Source organism: Mercenaria mercenaria, chromosome 9 (assembly GCF_021730395.1).
Source record: "Mercenaria mercenaria strain notata chromosome 9, MADL_Memer_1, whole genome shotgun sequence".
Classification (NCBI taxonomy): Eukaryota; Metazoa; Mollusca; class Bivalvia; order Venerida; family Veneridae; genus Mercenaria; species Mercenaria mercenaria.
The window spans coordinates 35379032-35396397 of NC_069369.1; the positions used below are offsets into that span (position 1 = coordinate 35379032).

Here is a 17366-nt window from a genome sequence, read left to right on the forward strand (position 1 = left end):
AGGAAAAGTTTCTAGCTCTGAATTTTTCGTGTGTGAAGATGTGTTACTAAAAGAAGTTAAACGAACATACAATTCAGATTGGTTTTTTTCCAATAAAGAAGACAGATTAAAATGATGTAGCGTTATTGAATAAGGATTATTCATTCGAATCCAGTTTCAAATTGTTAAATATTATTTGACTATTTTTGGAATTTATTCAACAGAATAAGATTGCTACAGTAAGAAAAATCGTTCATACTTCAAGATAATATGACATGCAAACAATCTTTTGATGAGGTTATTAAACATTGTTCTTTTGGCACACAATACGAAGATACATTTGGACGGGCTCCCAGATGAAATATCAACTCAAACGAGGCAACGGGCGAGTTTTATAAGCTTTTTTCCAGCTGAGTGCAATTCTAAATGTATCAAGTTTTATAGTGAATGGTTTTGTGTGTCAGTTTTCTGGTGCCAGCAAAGATATTTATAGTAAAGCATACGTACGACTTACTAACTCCTACGAGGACAACTTAAGTAGGAGTGAATAAAGATAGTATGACCTACGTGGGAGTCGTACGAAAACTTACTACAAATCTCATTATGTTCTTCTGTATCCACTATGGAAAATCAATTGTATGGTCACCTGGTTAAAAATACAATTGTTGAATGGAAAAGAAAATAAGGTAATGAATAATTCTAATATGGCCCAATTTAATTTCCAGTTAACCAAAGGTCAGGCTATATATATATTCTGCGATAAACACAGACGACGCGCGGACCGGTAAGAGAGCATTATAGCGTCAATTATGACGCCGAAATTCCGCATGATGCCCGGTTCATTATTACTTGGATAAATGAAGCCAAGCATAATTTTTATCAAAAGATTTCTATGAACATGAAATAGTTAAGACCTTTTTGTTATTTGTCGTTTAATTTAGGCCTACCACGGTTCATCTTTCAGATGCTTAGATATTTAATCACTCGAGCTAACGTCCTCGTGCTTAAGTTCCTGCACATCTAAACCCTGACGCGTGATAAATCAGGCGACAAAAACACTCGAAGGCCTTGGATATTTGTTAAATATATTCTTAGACTTTAGGTGTAATGCCTGGGTAGGCATGAAGAATCATTTTTGCCTCTTTAGACATTTCTTAAAGGCTGATATTTATATTACTTTGGGAAGATGAAGCGAGGGAAGCTTAAGCATTGTTTTCTTTCATGAAACTAATTGATTTAAATAGAGTGTATCTATGCGACCATGAAGACCAACCGCAATCTGCAACAGCCATGAATTGCATTTAGTTCGTCATATGTAGGATAGATCGTGAAGCGGATCGTATACGTTACATGAAAAAACAGACTTACACGAAATCATGTAACCAGATGAGAAATGATAATTTTGTAAAAAGAAACTGTTATATTCCCAAAGTTATATCCGGATCTTCTATGTTTAACAAAAACAAATCCTGTCATCTTGTATTTGCACAGATTTTAACAATATCTTCATCGTTTCGTATACGTGTATATTTATTGCAATAAATACAAGTTCAAGTAAAGTTTATTAGTGAAAAGTTTTCTCACTGTTTTTTTCCCTGTTTATTTATATCAGTAATATTCCTCCTTGCGTAAACAAAAACTTTTATTGAGGTGTAATTTTTCAGTGAAAAAATAGGAGAGCCTAAAGCAGACATGTCAGTTACAAGGATAGACCCACCCGCTTAGCTCAGTAGGGAGAGCGTTGGTCTACAGATCGCGGGGTCGTGAGTTCTCCGTAACGATTTGATAAAAGACATTGTGTCTGAAATCATTTGTCCTTCACCTCTGATAATTAATGTGGGGAAGTTGGCAGTTACTTGCGGAGAACAGGTTTGTACTGGTACAGAATCCAGGAACACTGGTTAGGTTAACTGCCCGCCGTTACATGACTGAAATACTGTTGAAAAACGGCGTTAAACCCAGAACAAACAAACAAACAAACAAGGACAGATAATACGATACGTATGTGCAGAATTTTCTTTACAATTTTGTCAAATTTTGTCCATTTAAATCTTAGCTACTGAAAGGCATTTATTCTCAATTGCCCCTCTGTCTGTTGTCTGTGTGCCAGTCGTAATAGGACAAATAACAGATATGACCAAGCACAGCCATTTACATATTTATGCCGGAATGAAATAAAAGTTCCTGAAAAAACATTTATATTACCATCAAAGATACTCAAATATTTAATTTTATCATATTTTGTTGCTTTTGAAAATTCGTAACATAATAAGTTCACAATAGAATACATATGGAAACAGGAAATGCAATTTTTGACACTCAAATTGATATCACAGAACAGAAATTAATGTGCAGCTGAAGACTGTAACAAAAATTAATTCGCATTTGTAAGATAAGCCCTTGTCCGTCCGTATATCAAGCAAAGAATGAATCGTGAAAGGAAAAGTAATGCGCACTTGTAGGACAGATAAGTGCATGCAAGAATAAAACGGAATTTTGAGGTAACTTTACACGTTTAGATATCAGCAAACGAGCATTCAAACAAAACATACAAAACATCAGCACATTTTCCATACCATTGAATAATTGAAATTTACATGACTTTTGTGTAAAAGTATTTTATAATTTCTATAAATGATCGGCACAGCCACTGATTATACAATGATCTTCAAAATGAGACTAGTGAGCCATTTATTTTCTTCCTAAGCGGTTAAAATGTAAAGTTGTTAAACTGTTAAACAAAATAGTTGACATATTGCCCCTACGCAGTCAATATAATTTTTTTTAGCTCACAGTGTTCATTCTACCGCTAATAGTTGTTGAAATTTATCAATAAAATGTTTGAATACAGGCTAAGACATGATGTAAAAGATTATTGAACGGCCTTAAAATTTTTGCCATAACAATGTGTAACAAGGAAGTAAATTTGAGTAGCGAAAAAGAAACTAGTCGTTGTGTTTAAGGTAAGATTTACCGTAGCAACAGTATGTTCGATATTTCACTATTTCACTAATGATTCATAACAGAATATACATTTAAACGCGTTTAAATTCAGATTATAAATGTTATTATGTTGATAACTGTCAAGAGAAATAAAGGAACATATTATTTATCCATGTTTTTAATGTATAAGCGTTGATATCGATTAATAGTTATTGATAAAACTTGTAGACCTGTAGATTTCAGTGTAAAGTCATAATTCTTTGTAGAATTACAACTGTATTGTTTGATATGGTCTTGCCTAGTCCTAGAGCCTTCAAATGTCATGAGTTTTATAATTTAATTAGGTTGTGTTCTTTCACATTTATAAACATAAACTTTAATCTATATCGCGATTTATATACAATGTATACTAACGCAACATTTGAAAAAAAATTCCGTTTTAAATTCTCTTATCAAATGTGTAGTAATAAAACAATAAGACATTTCAATATTAGGTTTAAGCAACACTTCATAGTTTATGTAAATTAAGTAAATTATAATAAATGAGCTTACGTTAGTTGGGTTTTTTTCTTTTACAGTTTTGTGTTGTGATCGAGCGTGATTTACAAAACGAAACTAACTTACGTATCAATTAGTATATACGTCAGTTAGTGATACCTGGGTATATTGTCTTTTATTTTGTAATTAATCGACCTATTTCTCCAAAATTTAAGACTTACGGCAGTAGATGAAATATAACTTTACTCGTTTTTATATTTCATTTTTACATGTAACCACGAAGTACCACCATAACATAGCGGAAAAACTGTCATCAGAAAGTCAAATACGCAAATATTGATGAATAAATTCTTATTTTTTGACGAAAAGCATTTTGGGTATTCCGATCTGCTAAACAATTATTACTGATTCCGGGTAATTACTGCTCCATTTCGATTTAAAATTTTCATGAATATGAAGCAATTGATGTTTTAAGAAAACATCTTTCGGAACATTTCTGCAAAAGTGGAAAGCATTTGATGAGAAACACTAGTGTTTAATTTAACAGGAATTAAAGCACGATGTCGTCACCGAAACAAGTTCCAACTAAGTTTAATCCAGGACTTGGAGAGGGTGTATATGACTACTTTATAAGGAATTATTTAACACATTGGTTCGAAGCAAAGACAGTCCCGCCACATGTTTACACTCGTGCAATGAATGAATTGGTCCTTTTGAACAAAAAGAAAAAGTCTAAGCAAGCAGACAAAGATAGAAAAGTAACTGTAAGTACATATATGTTTCTGCTATTATTGCAGCCTTTTAGATCTTCGCGGGTAATTTGTGTTAGAGTGTCCATGTATTTACGGATAACAGAGAAATGTACATCAAACCGTGAACTACACACCTGAAAACAGCACGTTTCCTTTTCAGATTAAATTTAGTTAGGTATTCATACAACTGTTGTTTTTTTTTCCTTGTTATTGTTCCTTCTCTTGAGAAGGAATATCTTAATTCGGTAAGTCACACTTGACTGAGCTACTGATATCGAAAGCTGTTGTAATTACAAGCTGGCCAATTAAACTCCGTGACCTTAGAAATAACCTCTGACGTTAAACTATTCTTTCTCAATTGAGGCGACTCTCTGACTGAACGCGTTCCATGGATTACATAATACTCGATTGATTCTCTTATTTTCTCCATTCTTGAAGAATATAACATATGTACATTCAGTCAACCAGATAGGCATATATCAGCAAATTAAATGTAAACAACTAAATATTATGGTTACCTTCAAATGCATGGTTAATATGTGAAAACAAACCCCATTGCGACCCTCTTATTATACGCAACAAATTCACACATCGAATCTTAATGGATTGACCGGGCCAATGGCTTATTGCCGTATTTACTCTACTGAAAGTGGTAACAGATTTAATTTGTTGTTGGATTTAACAATTTATGTTAAATAACTAGCGTAAATACTTACCTGACATTTTTTGGCAGTATAAAACAGACATTGCAACCAAAACTTTACAAGATGATCATTTTATATTTATATATATGTGCCCTAGAAGGAACTTTTGCTATGCTTTAACTTGTAGGCTATATATAAATGTGTATGTACTATAAAACATTTCGTACTGAAGTAGTACTGCATTTTTTCTAAAGAAAATCTTTGCTGTAATTTCCTTCTAAAGCACAAAGATATGCCACTGTATGGTCTCATATGCATTACCTGTCATCTTCTGTTTAGGATTTTTTTATATTCATTGCTCACTTTTATTCATTTTAAAAACAACGAGAATTAATTTATACTTATTTATCATCAACATGTTTGAACTGACGTCAAAAATTAAATACTAAAATTCGGAGCATTAATTGATAAAGTTTTTTTCTGCCAGTGTTCTGCTGCCTTACTTATAACTTCGTTGTTTGTAAAGGTTTCAAAACAGAATATTGACTCAGAAAGGGAGGAAGTGACAAAACTTGGAGAGAGACCATCTTCTGCGAGTGTTGCTCGGAGAAATCAGTCAAAACAAGAACAAGCTTCCGGGTCCCGAAATGTTCAGCTAGAGAATGATCAGTTAAAAAGTGAAAATCTTGCACTGCAAGATCAGCTATCTAAAGCTTATATGGAACTTCAGGATAAAGCTACACGTCTACACAGAATGAAGGAAGACTTAAAAAACAGCTTACAGGAGGTGAACGATCTCAAAATAAGGTGACTTTATACTTTTTAGAATTTGAAAGTTTTTTAACGACATGATAAAATGATAATTATTCTTTATGTTTCAATTTCATGGTTTTATTTTGTTGTATAACAATTTCTTAAGGAACTGGACTATGTGCCTGTTGAATGTTGAAAACAACATTTAATCTAAAGATTGTCCTAACATTATAACTTAAGTCTATTAAGTCTATTATGAATTAATGTATTACATGTTATGTACTACGTCTTTTTGTTAGGGTGTACGTATTATGTGTTACGTTAGAGGGGAGTGGGAAAACGTTTAGTGAGCTAATGGCGGATGGGTTTTTCACATTGACATTGAGGGAAATTGATTGACCAATATTCCAGTAAGTAAGAATTCTTATTTCCCCTATTGACAAACTTAACATGGACTATTTCGTTGATGCTAAAGAAACTCTTCTCTGCATTCCCTTCCTTTGAGTATCAGTAAATATTATGTCTGTCCTCATTTGGTAGCCTGTGAATTGGTACCTACCTTACACCACGCCTACTCGTAGAAATTGATCTTGTTCCATACGTTTGTACATATACTGTAAATTGTTAATAATTTCTTAATATGGTCTTTACGAAATACTTGTATAATTTTTTTTATGTTACCTATGAAAAAACAGGAAGACTACTAGTATGTAGGGCTATTCCTATTTCTACCAAATTCACCCGATTTACCGGCAGTAAGGTAACCGGTAAGTACATTCGGATCTGAAACAAGAAATAGAATGTGTCAACTTTCACTGTCCAGATGTAAAACGTTTGCGCGAAGAGAAAAGCGGCTATACTGCCGGGTATATTCTGTCAAACATCCAAGTGATGGAAAACGCAATATTGGCATTAAATTGTGAATAGATGCCGATAAAAGGATTTTAACAGTATTTGATGATATTAGTTAGAGAATCACCAATAACGACCTGTTGGTAACCGAGATGCACTCAGTTACTGATACATTAAATGTCGGTTACATGTTTTCTAGCAAAAGTCTGCTGATGTTGTTGTATTTAGGTGGTAGTATCAACATGATTTTCATTCATGTAGGGAAAAAGTCACTTTGTTATTTTATAAGTAACATATCAGTGTTTCGTAGAGATCATATCCAGAAATGTTCAACAATAACAGTGTATTGAACTGTTTTAAACAAACATCCATCCGCCATTAACTCACAAATAATTTTCCCGCTTCTTTTCTAACCTGATGTGACAGGTAACAGCTAACATATAACTTGTAATACATAAGTCATAAGACCTATTACATAACAAATACGACAAAATAGCCCTAATAGGCTTCCGTACATTTTATCTGTTTCAGTTAAGCATTTGCGTTAAAAAACTTTGCAGAAATATTTATAAACTTAAGATCTTATATAATTATTTCTTTAATCATGCTGCAAATAGTAAATAGTTAGTTACGTTAACGTGAAACTCACGTAAAATTCATATTATTATTAAAAGTTCCGTCCCGTTCTTTCATACAAGTATGCAATAGTAAAAAGCCTACTACTTCAATAGCTAGCGAAACATTGAAGGGAAAGGCAATGTTGTTCTTATATTAATTCTGTCTGCTAGGATTTCTTTAATCATTTAAATAAGTGAAAGAATTTTCAAAATTGGTTTAAAACTGAGAAGGTTATGAGCAGTTAAATATTTGTTTTAAATGGCGGCCATTTTGTTTCCATGGCAACAAAATATAAAATGGGGGATTTATTAGATTTCTAGAAACATCTTTGAACAATATTTATTATTACTGTAAAATAATTTATCTACATTTTCTAGCTACATTTGTATAATGATTACTACCATGATTTACATCTTACACGCAATTTCAAACTGCCATATCTTTTTCAATTGTGATCCGATTTTAAAAATTCTTTCAGCATTATAAAAGACTTGAAGATGGCTTTTATATAAAATTACCTTATTTTCAGGTATTCCTTGCCCTTTAAAACATATTTATTAATGATAGAAATAATGGACTTACAAGACAAGACACGTCTTGTGTGTGTTTGTATATTACGATCAAAATTTATGTGACGGGTTAGAAAATGTTGGATTTTTCTTGAGCTCTAATATATACTAGTAGTTTAGAATAAGTATTAAATATTTATAGATATAGACATTAAAATAAAATTGGAAAACAGAACAAAACGAATAATGATACTTTATAACATTATAAAGTACAAGTATGTAAATGGCTTATTACTTTATGTTACTTGTAACATATAATTGTAGAGTATATCATTCTTTGTTTCAGGTTAAGCAAGCTTTACGGTGACAAATTACGAGACAACAATCCAGATCTAGCAGATCAGTGTGATGCTAACAGGCCAACAGAACTTGGAAAGCGATTCTTGGAAATATATGACAATGAATGGTCGGACGCTTTTGAAAACAAAGCAAAGAAAGATGAAAAGGAGAAGGTCGGGATTTTACATGAAGTGGTAGTGGTACTTATCATTCAGCGTCTTTTCATGCCCTCGTCGTTTGAACTGTCCGTCCGTCCATCCGTATGTTACACTTTCTTGTGTACTTCACTCTTTCAGTTTCCATCCAATTCGAATGAAATTTAGTTTACAACATTAAAATGAAGTGGACATACCCATATGTCGTGACTTTAATGTCTGATTAATTTTTCCTTAGTTAAGGCCCTGTTTGAACGTTGACATATTGCAACTGCATCAGAATATTTTATACTCAACTTCTCCAACAGTTTTCATCCAATTTCAAGTGAAACTTGTTTTATGTCACCCGTATGAGGTGGAAATGCGCATACTGTCTGGATTTTTATCCATCCTGTTACTTAATCTGGAGTAATGGCCACTTTTTGGACTGTATCAGAACATTGTATAGTCAACAACTACAGTTTCAATCCAACTGAAGTAAAACTTTGCATACACGGGTGGACATGAACATAAATTTCGAGACTTTAATGGTTGATTATTCTTTCTGGAGGTATTGGCCTTTATTTGACTTTGAATAATTATAACTACGTCAAGTATTCCTACCTCATCCAATTTAAAATGAAACCATTGCGGGACTTCCATGTCCGACATTTTTGTAGTTAAGCCCCTGGTTTGTTTGGACTTTATCTATCATTTTATCACGCACTTTCAGGAGCCATATGTCAAATGTCATACAATGTTGAGATCGTTACCTCACAAATACAGAGATCATAGAGTAAATATCAAAATGAGAACAGCGTCCTTGAAAAGCGATTCGTTTAGTTTGTTTTACGCCCGTTTATTTCACGCCCTCTTGACCGCAACTTTTCTGCTATCCCATATGAGCTATATAAGAAGCTCTCCAAGAGACTATGTTCCCTTTGAATACCCCCTTTAAGGTAATTGAAGACTGCTCTTATATTATCTGTTTCGTGTCCGACGTATGTCTTTCTGGTTTTTAATTTGACCGATATTTTGTCTATTTAAATATAGTCGCAAAATAATCCACAGCTACCGATTGAAATCCTTCTTAAAAATAAAGTAGTTCTCTCGCCTCGCCATTATTTCAGCCAACGGAAGTTGATTAAGCTATACTTCACCATGAAAATGCTCGCGCAAGCCGGAACTTCGCTGTTTCTGCCTATTTCATAGATTATATCGTTTTCATTGCCAAACTGGGCTCAGTCTATATCTATATCAGATACGGCATGAACACATTAAATAGCAGAACTTCTTTATTCTATATAAATAAAGTCCGAAAGACGTTCCTTTGGAAGCAAAGATAGCAAACAAGCAAAGTAATATCAGACTAAGTTTAATTGAGTCTAAGAAAAGTGCAACAACTCTCACGCCCCCTAGCACCATAGCTCGCCCAACACAACATAAATGAAAATGTTGCTGGCTCGGTTCGATTGAGCCTGTTCATGTACGATAGAAGAAGTGCAAGCTCCCGTCCATGCCCTCTAGCCCCGGTTTTGAACAGAACTGTTATAAGTACCAGAATGTAATTAAGAGACATCCGCAATGTATTAATACGGCGGTACACATGGAACCTTCAATGGTGCACAGAGTGCAATGTCTTGAAAGGCGGCGTATGCTCCCCAGATAAAATAATGGCTGTGTCCTTAACGAGAAAACAATGGGCAGAACTATACAAACTGGAATTTAGAGAGGGAATCTGTGGCTAGGGAGCCTGCATATCACAGAAACTGCCAAAACTCAAAATTAAAAAGCAGGCACCGTATCCCAAGGGGTGGTTAAACTATACCCAAAGCTTTTTAAGCGGGAGTATTGAACCTACCAGGCCGAAATGTTTAAGCTGAAAAATTAAACAGTACACTAACACATCCTAAATGTCGTGCTGAACTATCTGAAGAGATTAAAATATAACAGCTCTGATTGAACTCCATGATCCCAAAGGACCAGCAAATATAAAACTGAGAAACTTCCAATGGCTGTAGCACACACTGGGACCCACATTTTCTTAAAGAATGTTGTCAGTGCTGAACAAAAAAAAAACAAAAGAAAAGTAGACGTGATGTTCGAAGCAAGAAAAATATTTTCAGTCACACAAACACACTGTAGAATCAGGTTAAAATGAGACCCTAAATTGTAGTGATGGTGTATGACATAGGATTCCATGCCAAATTCTGTAATGCTATTAAAGTCAAATCTCGATCAATCGAAGTGCCAAGGAACTTTGAAAAATTTCGAGTGAACGCATTTTGGAGTAAGCGCATCTGACATTTATTTGGAACAATTTTATAGTTATACCAAAATTTGTTATTACAAGCAAATCGTGAAAATCACAATGTGGAAGACAAAATAACAAATACTATTACATGTATTTTAGTACGAAAATGCTACCTAAATATCAGTTATATAGATCTGTCATACGATTTCAGCAAAAACTTGCAATGAAATGTACAGAGCAAAGCACCGTATCCAAGATCTGTTTTGATTCACTACTATGCGACTACCACTTTTTCGCATCATTTTCCTATTTAGTGTCTGATTGCCTTAAGAAAGTCGAATAGGAAAAGTATAATGTACCTTAAGAATGTCAAATAGGAATGTTTCGGTGAAATCGTCGCAACGTACCTCTGGTTATTATAAGAACATCTGAAAGATGATAAAAAAATCTGATTTGAGCCCGAGATTTGTTTATTATATATCGGATGTATTCAATGAATATCTATAAGTGGTTCTATGCACAATATTTGAATTCAATTACAGGATGCCTTCTATTATTGCAATGAAAAATTTAAGGGGCAGGTCCCGCAGATCAGAGGGATTTTTCTGCAGGTAATTTTTATTTTATGAATTATTAAGGAATGAGAACAAGCAGGTTGTTTCTCAAATACAAGATGCGTTAGCAGTGTTAGAGTGATAATTCTACAGCACTCTTGCACATCTACATCTGACAGCAGGTTCGAAAGGTTCAATATATTTGATTTTTTGTTTAGAGATATGTCCTTTTTGTCAATTCAAAATTTAAAAAAGCAACTTTAATAAAAACATGGCGAAGTATTTTGTCACTATTTTAACTCACATCTTTATATAATTTATATATTCACAAGCGATATTGATAATGGTATAGATACGGTGGGGAAAAAATACACTGATAAACGCAGCTCTCCAACTATTTGTTATTTGCCAATATCATTAGAACTGCAACATTATTTTGATATTTACGCTTAGTGCAATATGTTATTGCTGACGTATCGTTTAACCATGCCGTCATATAAATTTATTCATTTTAAAACTCCAATCCAGATTCAGTAATGTTTAGAAACGTGTCATGAGGGGAAAATATAACCAAAATAAAACACCGTCGTTGCCGGTCGTATCTAAAATGAGAACTTTTTATGTGTATGCTATTTAACCACATTCTAGTATACACTGATAAATGGTATGCACTCACTTTATACATTGTCAAAGAGATATTTTCTTGTTGCATTTGCTTACTGCAAAATCACTCCATAATCATAATGCTGTGACCTGGTATTACTACTTATACCAAAACATCACTAAATACTATACGTTTCTGTAATATACAGACAGAACATTATTTTACAGAGTAAAGATGGGCAACAGAAAGTGTCAGTTTCAAAAAATGCGCAAATGATAAAATCATTGAATGATTTGAGGATGCAACTCTCAACAGAGGCTGCAAGGAATGTGGCCCAGGTATTGTAACATTGTCTTAATATCTCCCCTAAGTATAGACTCGTCAAGTTAACGGCACATCTTATACCATATGGCGTCTTTCGATGATGGAGAAAACACTAGTCAGGAATCTGAATAAAAAACCGACCTGCCATCAGTTAAATTGATAGCTTTCTGGTATGAAAGATTTTGTATCCCGGGAAAGGTCCAACCAAAATGGTTGAGGAGCAATTTAGCGACCTTTGCCACACTCGGCCTTCATAAGTCATTCCGTTGACTTCTTGTAGAAAAAAAATCGGTTTACTTGTTCCGCAGAGGTTAATTTACTTAGAAAACATTTTGTATAGGATCAAAATACACAGATTCTATTAAACACATTTGTTTTGCGAATATATATTTAACAATATATACATATATATTTCTCATTTGTGCTACGAATCGTTTTGTGGTGTTAATCTAGTGGTGGCGATATTTCATAAGACAAATGGAAAACTTTTTTTTTTAATTTTAGTTCATCTTCATATCACTTTTGACTACTGTTTCTAAATGGTAGATGATTTTGATTTTTAAACTATAAATCTATCGCTAAATTGTCCATTTACATATATTAACATTTTTTATTTATTATTTATTCTTAGGAGTATTCGACAAGTTCGCTTGCATCAATTCTGCAGCGGTTGTGTATAAACTCTGGAGATATTGACCCAGCCCTACGAAAATACGCCTTCAGTTGTGCTGAAATATGCTGGTTGTTGTTAGTGTGGAATGACCAGCTGTCGCTCTCCGAAGACAAAGAAGGTGTACCATTTGACCAAGAAACCTACAAACCATTCACAAGACGGTTGTCTGACATGGAACAGCCAACAGTAGAATTCGTCGTCTGGCCTGCATTGTGCCAAGAATTTGGTGTTTTGGTTAAAGGAGTTGCGCAGCCAAAAGCAGGGAAAAGGAAACCATTAGATTTGCAAAGATGACATTTTTAGAAATGTAACATTTTTTATGGTTGCACCTTCTTATCAAATATTATGTCATATTTTGAAAAAACAATGTAGTCCACCCCGTCAATAACTGTATTATTGATTTTATAATGTTTGAAATAAATTGTGTATTTCGCAACGCAAAAAAATATATTCTTATAAAGAAAAGAAAGCTTGTTTATACGGAACTGATCAATCAGTGGCCAATCCGTTTTATGAAGTAATTAATGGCCCAGTTGTTCAGAACTTTAACAGGCGATTAAGCTAAAAATCGATTAACTTTTAGAGTTTTATTTCGACATTTTAGAAAACTTAGAAAAACTAATAGATGAGTTAATGATTATGAGCACTAAGATTTCTTTACAGTAAATATATCATATTGTACTAGTGTTTCCAACCAAAACTACTATTTTGAATCAAAATTTAACAGCCGGTTAGTTTAACAGCCTGTTAATGTTTCGAACAACTGGGCCAATTTTTGTTGTGTTAATGAATATTGTGACAAATATTAAAGGGAACTGTTTGACTGTCTAAATAGAAGAAAGAAAATGCATTAGACGTGCTTTACGTGTCTGTCCTTTTGTATTGTCTAACTGTTTCATGTATCTCTATGTATTTTGGGGGGTTTTAATCACTTAGAAATCCGTATGTGGCATGGAGGCTAAATGCTTCCATTGGATCATTGTTCTTGACCTTTTGCATCAATATTAAAAATATTTATTATTTAAATGTGTGTTTTATTAAAACAAATCATCTTATCAATTTATTGTCGTTTCTCAAAAAAGAAAACTTATTAGAAATATATGTGTAACACAAAAATACATCAAGAGCAGTTGTTATCATGCTACGGTTGTACGAGTATACATGGCTTTGGAGTGGTTAAGAAACTGGTGTACTTGGAAGAACATTTAGCTAGATGTGGTAGATATACTAAACGAAGTTAAACGGTTACGAAATTCACATTGCTTTTTAATAAGGACATCGTAGTGTTATTGAAATAAGAACTATTCGGTGTATTTCAGTTTCAAATTGTTAAAAATTATTCATTAACTGATTGTGGAAGATACGAGATACGAATTATAAAATTGCTGCGGTGAGATAAATCATTCATGCTTTCAGGTATAACAGCATGTTAACCATCTTTTGTTGATATAGGATTATTTTATATTGTTCTTTAGAAATATAACACGGAGATTTATTTGCATTAGCACAAAGACGAAATATCTTATTGAACGAACCGATAGACGAGTTTAATTGAACTGCAAGAACTTCTAAAGATATCCTGTTTGTACTGAAAGATTTTATACGGCAGTGACAGGAAAGGGAGTTGTAGTAAGTTCTACTTACAACTTACAAACTCCTAAGATGAACTTCTAAAATCATAAGAAGATCGCGCTATAGAATAAAAAACATTAGCAAAACAATAGCAGATTCGGTTACAATGAATATGTTCATAAAATTTAAAGAAATGTGTCACACCCTTACGCATCCTAACTGAGTCTAAGTAGGGAGAGACTTCTTACAGCCGCCACATGTCATTGAAAGATTCCTGTTCTGATAGATAATAAAAGATGTAAGAAGATCTTTTGAAAACATGTCATATGTAGGCGTAATTATGTCCTACTTACTATAAAGTGATTCAAGTCGTATGTCCTATGCAGGAGTGACTAAATCAGACATCAGAAACTGAAGTATATAAACACTTAGGTATCGTCCAGTCAACGTCAGGGAAACACCCAAATAACATCGATACAGTTAAACAAACGATTCGCGGGACATTTATGTCTGTTACTGGAATGATATCCTGAAGTACAGGCCCAATCCAAGCACTGTCATGAAACTATACAGAACATGCGTACTCCCTCGAGCACTATTCGGCTGCGAATTATTGAACGACATAGCCGATACCAGCTACCAGCAATTGGAAGTCGCTTATCACTTCTGCTTGAAAAGAATCCAGGGTCTCCCGTTCCTCACCCGGTCGTATATGGTTACAGGTCTGCTAGGTGCTACCTCACTACAAGCCCATATCGATACTTAAAAACTATTGTTCCTACCCCCGGTGAGCTATGTGGAAAGATATCTATGCTGCGAATATTTCAGCATGATATGTGCAAGAATAAATCGCTGGGATTTATTACTGACATATTGCGTTTATTATGCAAATACAATCTCACAGCGTATCTGAACCAGTTCAAAGCAGATAGTACTTTTCCACCAAAGATCACTTGAAAAAAACTGTGTTGTTGAGCTGTATACGCATACGAACAGTCGTCTTGGCGTGCTAGAATTGACTCGTCCGAAGACTTTGACAACTTCAAACGTTGTCATCCGAAACGTAATGTGTCAAGCATTTGGACTGTTGCTAAATTACGTCCAGCTAGTCTCTCCTTGCTTGCATCTGTTGTAAACGACAACCTGACCAATCGAAAGATTGTTTCCTCTGTTGCCGGAAGCGCTAAAACGAATGCACTTGTATGACTGTCTCATTAATGTAATTTAGCCCGCCCGCTTAGCTCAGTAGGGAGAACGTTGGTCTACGGATCACGGGGTCGCGAGTTCGATTCCCGGGCGGGGCATATGTTCTCCGTGACGGTTTGATAAAAGACATTGTGTCTGAAATCATTCGTCCTCCACCTCTGATATTCATGTGGGGAAGTTGGCAGTTACTTGCAGAGAACAGGTCTGTACTGGTACAGAATCCAGGAACACTGGTTAGGTTAACTGCCCGCCGTTACATAACTGAAATACTGTTGAAAAACGGCGTTAAACCCAAAACAAACAAACAAACAAACATTAATGTAATTTAGGTGGCTGAGATTTCAGACCCATTCATGTAAAACATTAAGACTCAATTAACGTAGTTTCCTTTTCGTTTTCGGAGAAACTGAGTTTAAAGTTATAGACAGTATCTGTAATTATGTGTACATTCTCATTTTGTAATTGTGTGTGCATGTTTTCTGTTTGTCTATCATATGTAATTTGACGTGTATTATTTTGCTATTTGTATCACATGTATTTATATGTCCAATGGAGGAGTTATTAAGCTTTACTAAGGACTTGCTGCAAATAATACTGCTTACACCAGTACGCTGCAATGCTCTTAACTATTCTAATGTTATGAAACACATTTACAAGAAACACGATATGCCGAGCGTTTACTAGCATGTGTATTGTTTAATCGGTCGATGACTTTGATCATTTTGTTTATATTGGAATTATTACATGTTTTCTTGTATCCTGTATGGAAATAAATTGTAGGACGACAATCGTTATTTGTAAAAGAAAAGTAAGTATTGAGTACATATCATTTTATTTTTGTTGTGTTTTGTTTTTGTTGGCACCGACACAATTATAGGTCATATGGTAATTGTTTAGCTTTTATGGTGGAATAAGACTCCAGATACCCATCCATGCATTATTTCATCGGGAGCGGGCACCTGGGTAGAACCACCGACCTTCCGTAAGTCAGTTGAATGACTTCCTAACATGAAGAATTCAACGCCCTGAGAGAGGCTCTAACCCATATCGATGAGGGGCAGATATCTTTTTTTATACTTTATGTATAATACTTTAGATATAATGACTGATCAGGCATGAAAAATCATTATGCTTACTTTTACAGATATATTCTGTACCTTATGTCAAGAATGAAGAAGCATTTGTTACTCTCTGATTGAGCACCTTTTTCTTTCACGCACCTCTGCACTTCTTATACATACTTCTTTTAGATAGAGTATGTCTATGCCTTCTTTAGCTGAAAGTAAACCTCAAGACTACCCTCAATCTAAAAAGCCTGATGATATGTTTTTGAGGGGTAAAAAGAATATCATACATTTTATATGAAATCATGTAACCAGACTAGAAATGATAACTTTATCTAAAAAATGTTTGGAAGATTACTATGATATTCGCAAAGTTTTTAGTGAAAATGTTCTTTTGTATCAATATGTAATCAGTTGTAAACTAAAACTTAATTGAGGGATTATTCTTCAGTGAGAAATTTAAGATTTAAGAAAGTGCGAGCCAAATACAGCCATGTAAGTTACAGGGATAAATGATATGATTTGTATGCAAAGAATTTCCATCACAATTTTGTCAAAGGTTGTCCATATAAAATTTAGCTAAGAGGCGTTCATTTTCAATAAAAACACAGCAATTTTCATATTTTATGCGGGAAGGAAATGAAAGTTCCTAAAACATTTTATTTTTACAAATACTGACACTCAAACAGATATCACAAAACACTAATGCGCATTTGTAAGATTAGGCATAGAATGTAACAGAAATCAATGCGCATTTAGTTTATACATAATTTATTTTAGGTCGATTGAGAAGGAAGTTCTACAACTTATATTAATCACTCTTGACAGATTAAGCAAAGAAGTAACAGAATGTAATGTGTATTTGTAAGATAAAGGTAAGAGTGTAACATAAATTAATGTTTAATTGTTAGATTGGGCAAAGAATTTAACAGAATGTAATGTGCATTTGTAATTTAAAGCAAAGAAGTAACAGAATGTAATGCGCATTTGTATGATTAAGCAAAGAAGTAACATGTAAGATTAGGCAAAGAATTTATGTTCATTTGTAGGATTAAAAACAGAAATCAATGCGTGATTATGAGATAATCAAGAAG

The 17366-nt window shown here is 33.9% G+C and overlaps 1 protein-coding gene across 1 annotated transcript; it reads left to right on the forward strand.

Annotated features, from left to right (window-relative positions):
* Positions 1-3980: 3980 nt before the first annotated feature.
* On the forward strand, positions 3981-13515 carry LOC128559256 (uncharacterized). The gene is made up of 6 exons (XM_053550504.1): positions 3981-4184; positions 5343-5623; positions 7895-8087; positions 10818-10886; positions 11661-11771; positions 12389-13515. The coding sequence occupies exons 1-6, from the start codon at positions 3981-3983 to the stop codon at positions 12722-12724; spliced, it is 1194 nt and encodes a 397-aa protein (XP_053406479.1). The 3' UTR covers positions 12725-13515.
* The last annotated feature ends 3851 nt before the right edge of the window (positions 13516-17366 follow it).